This window comes from Taudactylus pleione, unplaced genomic scaffold (genome assembly GCF_031769625.1).
Source record: "Taudactylus pleione unplaced genomic scaffold, aTauple2 ptg000070l, whole genome shotgun sequence".
Taxonomy (NCBI): domain Eukaryota; kingdom Metazoa; phylum Chordata; class Amphibia; order Anura; family Myobatrachidae; genus Taudactylus; species Taudactylus pleione.
In genome coordinates this window covers 18,985,356-18,998,081 of record NW_028284472.1, presented here as the reverse complement: position 1 = coordinate 18,998,081, position 12,726 = coordinate 18,985,356, and the positions used below count along the sequence as shown (strand labels likewise).

Here is a 12,726-nt window from a genome sequence, read left to right as displayed (position 1 = left end):
GGAATGCCGGGTGCGGACAGGCCTTGGGGGGTGGGAGGTTAGGGGCTCCCGGGGGGGGACTTAGGGTTAGCCATTCCCCAAGCGCGTGGGGGTTAGGCTAGGGGAAGGAGGGGTTAGGGTTAGGCACCCCCAGGGGAGGTTAGGGTTAGGCAACCCCCCGGGAGACTTAGGGTTAGGCTGCGGGGAATGGGGGGTTAGGTTTAGGCACTTAGAGGGAGGTTAGGGTTAGGCACTTGGGGGAGGTTAGGGTTAGGCACCCCTAAGGGAGGGTTAGGGGGGGAGTAAGGTTAGCGATACTTACCAAAACGGATGATTGGGATGTTCACCTCTGCCGGGCTGCCGCTGATGGGATGAGAATCGCATGGCCGGCGGTAAATCATACTGATTCCGTTCCCAGTATCACCGCAGTGCCACAGCTCAGACTTTTGTAGGGTGAATTCAGGCAGCGTAACCATGGATATTTCCCATATGATATATTCAAAATGAAGAAAAGTTTGATGCAAAATATACACAATGTTAAAAGCTGCAGATAAACAGCCACCATGAAGCGCTGCCATTGGTCTTGCTGTCGCCATAAGTTTCTAAACACAGACAGTAGCACCACGATTCTCTGCTGCGTATAACACAGAGATAAGTGTTGTAGTTGGTGTCACATACAGTGAGGGCAGTCCAGATACCCCTGAGAACGCAGCTGATCAATTCATTAGGAGCAAAGGAAATCACTGGGGCATGAACCATGTAACTGTGGGGTCTATGTACTAAGCCTTCGAGAGAGAGAGATAGATAAAGTGGGTGGAGTTGGGGTACCAACCAATCGTTTGAAATAAAAAAAAAAATGACAGGAGCTGATTGGCTGGTACTTTATCTCTGTCCACTTCATCTCCCTCCAAGTCTTAGTACATAGTCCCTGTCGTTCTTAAATAACCTGTAATGTTTCCAATAATATGTTGCCCATCACAAAAATAGTTTTTAGATGCCATCTGTGGGCGCTGCCTGATATGTTTGCTCTGAAACGTAAAGACTGGCCGCGCTGTTTTCTTACCTTATAAATGTTTCTTACAGGAATGCTGCAGAACGGAAAGAAGTTCGATTCATCCAGGGACAGAAATAAGACCTTTAAATTCAGGTTAGGACGGCAGGAGGTGATCAAAGGATGGGATGATGGCATCGGACAGGTACAGTAAATGCTTCCAGTCACAGCGCAGCACGTTTGTGTGTTTCTGTGTAGTAAGACATCGCACAGTTCTGTTATATAGCTGCTTAGAAACGTGTTTCTTTTTGTGTTTTTAATAAAAGTGGAGGTTAAGGTGGAATATGCTGAGCAAGATCCAGGTGTGAGAGGCTTCTGGTCACACGGATTACACTTCTGCCGTTATGGCTTATCTGCACGACCAGTCTCATACTTCCGGAGTACCGTGTTGACGCGATTCAGCTCTCGGGGGGGCCGATTTGGCCATGCAACAGTCACCTAATGTTGATGACACTAATTTTATTTATTTTAATTTTTTTAACTAAAACCAATCTAGAGCCTGATTTATTTATTAACATATGCTCATCTACCATCAGCATATACTGCTGCGATTTACATTTGGGAACTAAACCGTAATACAGCAAGACTGGGTAATAATAACAGCCCGTCAGCGAGATAAGAGGGCCCTGATCGGACACATCTGGACAAGCTTTCTAATAAAACTAGGGGGTCTATTTACTAAGCAGTGTTAGGCGACAGAGTGAAAAGTGATAAGGTACCAGCCAATCAGCTCCTAACTGCCATCTCACAGGCTGTGTTTGAAAAATGACAGTTGGGAGCTGATTGGCTGGCACCTTATCACTTTACACTCTGTCTCCTAACACTGCTTAGTAAACAGACCCCAAAATCTTCTTTCCAAGCTGACGTGACATTGACAGTGCCAGGCATGGCAACGCTTGGCGCCCGTACAGATACCGTGGAGTATGGGGATGAGGATTGCTAAGAAGATAGGTTCCAATGCTACAGGACTCTAATCTACAGTAATCATTTACCTCAGAGATCTACAGAATAAGAGGTCTATTTATCAAGCAGTGAAAAGTGTGGAGAAGTGGACCAGTGGAGAAGTTGCCCAGAGCAACCAATCAGCTCCTACCTATTACTTTATAGAATGTACTTGAGAAATGCTACTTCAAAGCTGATTGGTTGCTCTGGGCAACTTCTCCACTGGTCCATTTCTCCACGCTTTTCACTGCTTGATAAATAGACCCCTAAATCCTGAAGGGATGATCTCTAATATTGTCATGTATTGGAGACCCTGGGCCTCATTCATAGTCGCCTGCAGAACATCCGCATCGGCGATTTATTTATTTTTTTGGCGCTACACGTGCTCACAAGGCTGATCTATCTATAGCAGCAAAGAAGTCACCCAGATCTCCTCTCCCAGCTAAATGGGTGTCACTGGTGGCAACGGGGCGTTTGCATTTAGCATAAGTTTGCCGCAGATGTCTAAATGGACTCTGTGCTAATAATGGTGACAGCTGCTCTCACAAGCGGATGTATAGGGGAGGTGCAGTCGCATAGACCTGACCGACTCTGAGTAAAGTGGAAATCCACAACAATACCGCGACCGCTTTGCGTGCGACTTAGAATCAGGCCCCCATGTTTGACCCTCGGTCCTTCCTTATAAGGCTGTAGAATTAAATGCTCCCAGACACAGATAGTTCTTTGCAATATGAGCCTCGCCTATAGGGCTTTAAGTCCTGTACCCGGGGAGCATCCTAGAGACGTCATTGTCACAGTGGGATGTAGTCGGTATCTCGGTAGTTTGGATGCCGGCACCAGAATCCTGACCGCTTACATCCCGACGGTAAGTTTTAGGCTTGGGGTCAGGGTAGGGGGTTAGGTTTAGACACTACGGGGAGGGTTAGAGTTTGAATGCAGGGAGGGGGGGGTAAGGGTTAGGCTGCAGATGGAGGGTTAGAGTTTGGCTGTGGGGAGGGGCGGGTAAGGGTTAGGCTGCAGGCTGAGGGGAGGGTTAAGGTACTTACCTGCAGGCGTCAGGATTCTGCTTGTCGGTATTCTGACCGCCGGGGGTCCCGTACCAACCCATAACAGTGCATCAGTAAATTGCAAAGGAACAATTCCTCAGTGCTGCAAGGGCGAGTGAAGCCGGAGAAGTAGACAGCTCAGCCTTATCATACTGTCCCATCATGCTTCCATTGGCAGATACCATCCGGAAGGCAGGCCTATAATCCTGTTGAAGTTTTCTTTCCCTTAATAGTAATATAAAAATGGTTCTTGTTCTGCCTCACATCGGAAACCTGAATCCTAATTACTGAAGCGGCTTTGAGAAGGATTTGGTCAGATCAGACTTGGTCTTCTCTCTGCTAGATACAATTTGTTGGATGTGCCAACTTTCTGGATCATTACAGCCATTATACCTCTTTCCCATAATGTGGCAATAAAGGTGCAATCATGGAGAGAGAATGAGAATAGACGTGCTCACTCCTGCATGAGAGGAGTACCTCTGATATCTCTGTGCAGCTACCTCAGGGGTTCATCTCTTATACTGACATCTCCAATGGCCACTTGCTCATCCCCAATTATCTGCTGTGTCTGTGTCCTGTCCCCCGTGCAGGAAGTGTTGTATTCAGGGGACATGTCCGCACCAGTCCGCCCTCCAACGTAAGAGTGTAGCTTCCTGTCTTTAGAGCACATGGGAAGAGCCCTATAATATTTTAGCAATCGGATGGATAAATCAGAGCCGTTTCTCTTTATCTCTCATATTGGCAGAAGCCTGTGACATAGTAGGCATGCCTTGCTGCACTAATCATACATTTGTGCAAGCACAAAAACTAGGGGCTCGATTCAGACCTAGATGCATTCGCACGCAGCGAAAGTATGCAAATCCGCAGTCGCACGGCAAGGCATTAGCACGCCCACTATGTCTTAGCGTGCGTTCACGGTGTGTATGCAGATGCCCAGCAGTCCACATATGCACGTCATCTCAAGGATGTGTATGCAACCATCGGTAACATCGAGTACCATCGGAAGCAACCGCAGCACTTGTGGCTGACCATACCCTACCGCAAGCACTGCGAGTGATTCAGCGTGATTTTCAACCATGTGACGTGTACTATGACGCTGTGTCTTAATTATGCACGCCTCTGAAATGGCGTTAAGACGCTCAGGCACGCCTGCGTTCGCCCCACCACTACCCCGTTTCCATCGACCAACCCCCATCACCACCCACAAACGGCTTGTCCTGTCACTCATTCTAGCGAGCTGTCTATGAGCAACGAGCGAACGCTTCCCGATCGCATGGACTAGTTTGCGTACGCACACTGCGATGCATACGCATGGGCAGATTGCAAACATTCGGTAGCTGCGTGCGAACGTAGCCTAGCAAGCGGGTCTGAATCATGCCCTAGGTTCCAAGGCAAACCACAGTGTCCTAATATCTCTCTAATAGATTTCGATTTTAGGATTGTATGGTGCTCCCCATGGCAGATATGTTACATTTCAGCATTAGGGATTGACAAGTGAGCTAGGACTCCGGGGGGTAAGAATGGCCGTTGGTCAGACCGGCTGTTAAGAGTTATCCCCCGTATGACGGCACCAGCAGGGGATGGAGGTGATAAATAGCGTTTAAAAGACCTGGGGGTTGATTTACTAAAGCTTCTAAAACAGTAGTGATGGTGTTGCCCCTAGCAACCAGATTCTAGCTATCATCTCTCTGTTGCATTCTAGAAATCGATAGTCTTTGGTTGGTTGCTATGGGCTATGGGCCTGATTCAGAGTTGGGAATAGAGTGAGATATCTCTCTCAACTGATCATCTTGGTGAAACCATTCTGCACTGCAGGTGGGGGCAGATATAAAATGTGCAGAGAGATTTAGATTTGGGAGGAATGTTTCCAAAATGACATCTAAATTGTAGAATAATAATAAAGCTGTGCAGTATTTGTGGGCTACATGCAAAAGCAGCCAGTATTTACCCTACATGTAAAAATTTTTATGTATTTACACCCCTTGCATTGCAATATGGTTTGTTCAGGTTCACAGTTGAGAGATATATCACACTCTGGGCCTGATTCAGAGCCGGACGCTCTGAATCAGGACGTTTTTTTTTTTTGCTGCGGCCTCCTGGCCGCTCGCATAGCTGTGGGTGACCACCCACAGCTATTGCGTGCGGCCAGGTGATGGTCGCAATGGTCAGGTGATGGTCGCGATGGCCAGGGCTCGTGATGTCAGTGGGGCCGCCCCCAAACAGCAGGCCTTCCGTTGGGAACGCCTCCGTTTGGCCAGCCACCCCCCCTGCCCGCCTCCAAAACGGGGCGAGCTGTTGATCAACATCGACAGCCGCTCCCTTTTGGTGCGAGACCGGGAGCGACGGAGGTCCCATCGCTAGCAGAGTCTCCGCATGCGCTCCAGCGTGCGCATGCGCAGTGGCCAAACATCGACCTGCTCGCGAGTGCATAGCGCTTGCGAGCGGGTCTGAATCAGGCCCTCTATTCCCAAGTCTGAATCAGGCCCTATAGCTCCACTTGTCTGTTTTAGAAGAGAGAGTTAAAGGTCGATATGGGCAACTTCTCCACTTTATCTCTCTGGTTTGATACATCCCCCATCAGACCACCTAATAACTATTGTCAGACTTTTGGACAACAAATGGTAATCTGTCTGTCTTCCCATACTAGTCCCTGGCGCAGTTTATGTAACATAAATGTATGCTCTGGATGCTTATAACTTATATCGCTCAGATATTGTTGTTTGTTTTCTTTCATTTAATTAACTTTTTTTTTTTTAATGAATTTAAAAATTAAATTTTTTTTCAAAAAGAGAAAATAAAACGTCTGGGGACTGTCTCGCAATCTCCCATCTCCATAGGCCCCCATTTTAATACTACCTTCCAGCCGAGTGGCAATGGAACCTCCAGTGGCATTACCCGCACACCACTAGTTGTAATAGATCCCCAGTGGCATCACCCCCCCCCCCCCACCATCACCAGCGTCCAGTGTCCTGATGAGGATTTAAAAACCCTTGTACGTATCAGAGTAGTATATCCACCATAAATGTTTTGGGGTTGCATGTAAAGTCAGCTAAGTTACAGCCTCACAATAGCTCATTAACTCCTAGCATGTCCAGCATAACGGGTATGTAATCAACCGCCCTGGTTTGTGCCAGCTATATATAGTCCACAATGGCAGTCCCATTGCAGCCACAGAACTGTTTGTGCCAACGATTGCAGCCCATGACTGCCATAGTGTTTGTGCCACCTATACATACCCGTGCCAACCAGAGTATTGTTCTGTGCCACCTGGAAACAGCTTTATGCCTGCCATTGAAGCCCCCCTTCTTCTGGCACTGCCATGGCGTTGGTTAATGCTCGCTCCGCATGAGTAGAACATGCGCTCGGTGTGGAGAGCAGTGGGAATGAAGCTCTCCAATGTAATTCAATTAAATTGCGAGGCGCGCTCTAATGTGCAAGCACTGGTGTTCCAGACAAGGTGGAGAGTTCTGCTTTATCTTCTGCACACTTAGACGGCATATGCTCTTATATTTAGCCAATGTCTTACTTTAGATATATTACCCCTGATCCCTGGAGTGAAGCTAGGAGCAGTATCGTGTCCACCTTTCAAAATGCTCCCACCACTCTCCATTACCAGATGTAGCTAGTAATAAGACATTAATTAAAGCTGATTGCACATCACTAGAAGGTCAGTGATTATTACATACTTATAACATGTCATGGCACATTTACTAACACTTAGAAATCGATATAAAAAATTGTCTGTTAGTAAATATGTGATTTAGCCCCTGAGACACAACATCGATTTAGATCGATTAAAATCGTCCTTTAGTAAATTTATCCCCTAGCCTCAATACGCCATGCGGCGCGAGTGAGCCGCAGGATCCAGGGTGACTCTGCTTGCCTCAAGCATCTTTTTTTGGCCTAAAACTGCATCTTAGACACAATCGGATGTGACGAACCCGCGGGCAACAGCTAGTATGTTTGCGTTTGTGTATATATATATATATATATCTCATAACACAGTCATGCCCTTATATTAAGGCTGAATCGAAAAGAACTGCCTTCTCCCATAGAGAATTCCGGAGGGGGAGGAATGGTGTTTAAGGGGCTACACCTCAAAAGCTATTGGAGGTACTGAGCTGAAATTTGGCATGGTTTCTCGGTGCTGATCCGTCCGTGCATCTGTGTTTATTTTTATAACACATAGATGCAGGCATCCCGAATCTTCCTGATCCGAGCCTGCATGACGTGATGGGCTACGGGATACATAGGTGAGTATGGGGGAGTGTGCATGTATGTTTTAATAAACTTTTAATATCACGGTGTGTGTGTTTTGTGGTTTTACAAATATTTATTTTGCTGTGGAACTACAGAAACCAGCAGGCCTGTAATGTCCCGCATGCTGGTACTTGTGGTTCTCCAAGCACCAGCATGCAGGGGAGGCTTACAAAGACCTGTAGTTCCACAGCAAAATTCTGTATTTTTAATACTATCAATTGCACCACACTACATAATCAACCTGGTACCTACCGCTCCAGGGGTGCTGGGAACATTCCCGGGCTATCAGCCTAGGCCTGGGGTGCCCTGGAGAGGGGACCCTTTTATTTGGGGGGCTCCACCTCCCCAGGGATCCGGTGAAAGTGCTCCCCTGGCTGTGGCATGACTCCTGAAATTGCAGGGAAGGCCTACTAATTTTTTTCCCCTGTATTTCCAGGACCGGCTCAAAGCCCAGTGCTGGTTGTGCTAAATGCAGAGGACCCCTATGTAATTTGTCCACTGTATTTTCACAACCAGGACCTGCTGTGAAAATCCCAAGGCTGGTTGTGCTTTAGGGAGGGGGCACGCCATATTTAAAAAAAAAAATTAGCTTGTTTTAATTTTTTCAACACATATGCATGGAGGGATCTCACTGACCTGTCCATGCATCTGTGTCTTTTTTATTTACATTTTTTTCAGATGCATGCCGCACGGATCTCACTGATCTGTGCATGCAGTCAGCTATCTTTAGACCTTGCATGATAGTTCTTATCTCAAAATGTACTGTTTAAGCACCATATTGTGTCTGGAGTGCTGGGGAGAGTTTAAGGGAAATCGTTCATAATATCGTATCGTGTATGGGCCTTAAGAAGGGGTTCAGGGCTGGGACCACTAGCACCAGTGAGCCCCGCTGCTGCCCCTGTGCACTTCTCCGCACCCCCGCTGCTGCCCGTGCACTGCCCAACTGCTGCCCTGCACGCCTGTAGTCTGACCCCTCAGTCGTCTCTCCCTCTGCACCCCCAAAACACCTCCTGTGTGCTGTCTCTTACACTACCAGCTTTAGTTTACCATTTTGTTGCCCTTCTCCCCTGCAAGTGGCCCGGTTTGCTGCTCGCATCCCTGTTGGTTAATAAATTCTAAAAAGCAATGAAATTCCATAGACAAAAAACCTTATGGTTTCACATGTCCCATTAAGGCTTCTTAAACATGATCTGAAATTCCACAAAATCTACTGAATGTCTGCCACTCAAACTAAAAAAAGTAATGAAATAATGATCATTAAGACTGACGCCTTAATGGACGTGTCCCTTGCGCAATACAGATATGGTATGCCATCACACCCTGTGGTTAACTGCAGATGCAGCACTCTCACAGAGTGAGATTGCTGTCACTCACAAAATGGTGGAGCTGCTAATTCAGAGAATAGTGTGCTCATTGGAATACACACACGCAGTCTAGGCAACTGAGGTCTGAGCAGTTATGTGGCACACACATCCCACTCAGTACCCACAATCTTCCCATTCGTTCACCACAACAATCCCACTGGGTTCCAACATCCTTTTCACTCCATACATCCATCTTATTCAGAATACAGAATACACATTCAGGTTCCTAATTTCTAAAACTATCATACTCTGTCTATACATGTACACTATCTGCGCCTCCATTGTGCTCTATCTTCCCCTACTGTTGTGTGGTCTCCCAACTGTGCTAGTTATTTATTCCCTCATCTGCACCAATCTGTCTTTCCCTACCTGCGCCGCCATTTTTTCCTGCATCCGTGCAACGTTCTTATTATATTAGTAGAGATCTATACACATATATATATATATACACTCATACAATAATAAAGATATGCTCAATATATATGATTCCAATGTAAACTAGGGAAACACCTGAGGAAGGTGTAAGGCGTGTTCTTCTTATGGCTGTGACATGTTATGAGTAAGTATACCATATGTGTGTGTGTATATATATATGTATATATTTATTTATCATACTTTCATCTGATGCACTAAGTTTCCTTGGCTGACCACTGCATCTACGGTCCTCAACGTTGCCCATTTCTTGGTGTCCTCAATGCTGAGATACTGTAGGTACTTATCCATCATGCAGTACCTTGGGTTCCCCACCCCTAGTGCAACAGTAGCCAATATGGCCCGGCAGAAGGAAGGAAACAAATAAAGGACACTTTCCCATACTGATGATGAAACCTCTGTCCAATTGCACAGTGATTACCCTTTCTCCTATATATTGGGCCATATCCAATTAGCCCCGAACACTGTTCGGGCGCTAATTGAAACCCGCGATCGGTGAAAAACGGGGATTTTTCGCCGATATTTTTTTTCGACCTTTTTGGGTCGAAAAACCGGCACTTATCGTGGATTATTTTTCGGGACACATCAGGTCCCGAAAAAAAAAACGCTGATAAGTGCTGTTGTCAGGCCGACTTCGGGGCTAATTGGACAGCCCCGAGCGAGCTAATTAGCCGCGGTAACTTACCGCGGCTAATTGGATATGGCCCATTGTCTTTGATACAAATAGTTAATTACGCGCCTATTAGTGAATTTCATAAACATAGAAAAGGAAGAAACTAGCTGCTAATTTGAATGTCATTTCTAAGTTCTATCACAGTGTGTAGACTCTGAACAATGCTTCACAATGGAGCTGTACAATCTCCTGGACCCAAGGTTATTGTACTGATGTACCAGCTATCTGTGGTATGATGTCACCGCGTGGCTCTGACTTATTGCAAACAAAAGGCCCCGCTACTAATGTTTCAAGCACCCATACAGGATGTGACCTCATACACTTTAAGGGTCTGATGACACATCAATGTTTTTCTGTATTGATGACGAGCAGGAAAATTATATACCTACAGCACAGAGCTTTTATATCCTTACATAATAGTACTGAATACCTGGAGTCTGTTCCACTCTGCATTTATCGTGCACTCTCCAACATTTCCTGTCTGAAAACATGTTGGCTGTATGAACTATGGCCCTCATTCAGACCCGCTGGCAAGAGCTATGCTCTCGCAAGCGGGTCGATGGTGGGGCACTGCGCACGCGCCACGTGCGCACTGCACGTGCGCAAGCCCCGGAGCGAGAAATTCTCTCGCTCCGGTGCTCGCAACGAACGGGGCAGCTGACGATGATGATCCACAGCTCGCCCCGTTTTGTAGGCGGGGAGGGGAGGTGGCTGGCCAAACGGAGGCGTTACCAAAGGAACGCCTGCCGTTTGGAGGCGGCCCTACTGACATCACGAGTAATGTCAGTAGTGAGCTTCCGGCTCACTGGGGCTTGCGGCAGATGAGACCCTACCACAAGGGTCTCGTCGCAAGGCCCGATGGTCGCGATGGTCAAGCTTAGCGAGCGGCCAGGAGGCCGGCTTTAAAAAAAAAAAAACGGCCGCCCTCATTCAGAACAAGCGCTCGCTTTTTGCAAGAGGCTCTGAATGAGGGCTTATATGTACACACACACAAATACTTTATGTGTGTGTGTGTGTGTGTGTGTGTGTGTGTGTGTGTGTGTGTGTGTGTGTGTGTGTGTGTGTGTGTGCGCCTATAGTGACTCACTGTAAGTTGTGCTACTTACCCACATTTCTCACTGTTCCCTGCAGTTGTCTCATCCTTCTCTATATGAATGGAATTAGAAAGGAATGCAGTTTAGCTTTTTTTTATTATTATTATTATTATTTTTTATTTAATGGGGATTAAGTGAATGAATAAAAGAAGGATTAACAATTACCCAGACGCTGGGATTGGATTGTATATATAGAAGAGATACGGAAGAAATTAAAGATCTAAGGGCCTGATTCAGAGCCGTTCGCTATTTGCGGTCGTTCGTTCAAAAACAAGGGGTGGCTATTCAAATGATCCGTTCGCAAATTGCAGTCTGTTCACACCTCTAAGTCTGAACGAGCGTGCAAAACATACGCTCGTTTATTTTTTAAAAACGCCCCCTGGCCGCTCGCACCATACGTCATGTCCGCTATTTATTAGATTCATCGAGTACATCGACCAGCGTATGAACTGCTCGCTATTCTTGTGGTTGGTGTTTGCTACCACAAATTTGCGAGCAGTTCTGGCTATAAAATAACCCAGTGACGTGGTCAATGACGCTGCTGTTTTAATTATGCACACCCATAAAACGCCCGTTTTGACCTTTAAGCACGCCTGCGTTCGGATCTCCACTCCCCATTTTCAAGCACCTTCCCCTGTTACCACCCACATACGCCTCATTCTGTCACTCAAAATAGCAGGCACTCGCTATATAGCGTACAAACGATTTTTGGCCGCACTGACTGGTTCGCGCATGCGTACTAAAAACCGTACGCATGCGCAGATGTGCAAACATCGCTCGGAACGAGCGTACTGCCGCTAACGAGCGGCTCTGAATGAGGGCCTAAATCCATTAAGTCTTGTCTCCATAAGATGAATGTAATGGAGAATAAAAGTGCTTTGTGTCTTCCTGCAAATGATGTCTGTAGATCTTAGCATCAGACTGTGGAGATGAGCTGGTTATTACATTGTTATAGCATGCTGCCTGGCTTCCTGTACCTTCCAGATATATTACACTAAAAGCATTACGTACAGTCTATAACGTGTGGGTGTCATTAACTAGCCTGCCATTGTTTTTGTCTATATTCTATATTTACCTAATTGTGTAATAATAATCCTATAGAAGGGGTGGGGGCTAGTGATCGATCCTGTGGGAATTTATGTGAGGACAGGTCTTCAAATCCAAATTGACATTCTAGCAAACAGGAGATGCACACAGCTTTCCTAAGTTTGCTGATAGGGCTTGGGTATGATATGTCGACATAAAGAATGCTGACACCATCATTTCAACATGCTCAGAAATGTCAACAGTCAGCATATCTACATATTCAAAATGTTGACAGTTGACACATTAGCACACGTTAAAGTGACCAAATAACAACATTGTGAATGTGGACTTTCCGAATGTCAGTACCTGTAGTAGTTTTTAACGCTAAAACTAACCCTTATCGCAGCCTAACCCTAATTCCATATGTCACCATTCACAATATCAACATCTTGAACATTTTGATGTTATGTTGACGTCAACATTGTCCACGTATTATCTGTTGACATTTTTAGCATGTCGACTTTCAGAACATGTCGACTTTCTGGTGTCGATATCTTGCTTGTCGACATTGTAAATGTCGACATGTTGACTGGAACCTGCTTATAGCATGTGTAGATATGTAGCATAGTTATTGGCCAGGGTAGGTGCAATTCAGGAGATATATTTTTTAAATGGTGCCATTTAAGTTATTCTTGCAAAGCACGGTAATATGCTTCTTTGTGCAATATGTCTCACTGAGCAGTCACAGAAAGCTATAGAATAAACTACACCTACACACTCCGCATGTTTCCTATAGGGAAGATTTGTGGAAATTGCCGAGCGGCTTCCATCCATATCAATGTGAGTACACGGATTATAA

The 12,726-nt window shown here is 46.1% G+C and overlaps 1 protein-coding gene across 2 annotated transcripts in view; it reads left to right on the top strand.

Annotated features, from left to right (window-relative positions):
- The window catches only part of FKBP1B (FKBP prolyl isomerase 1B), a 111,140-nt gene that overhangs the window by 41,412 nt on the left and 57,002 nt on the right, over positions 1–12,726 (top strand). For both annotated transcript variants that reach the window (XM_088467288.1, XM_088467289.1), the window contains exon 3: positions 1,063–1,175. In XM_088467288.1, the coding sequence (XP_088323414.1) occupies positions 1,063–1,175 (113 nt within the window). The remainder of the gene's footprint in view (positions 1–1,062; positions 1,176–12,726) is intronic.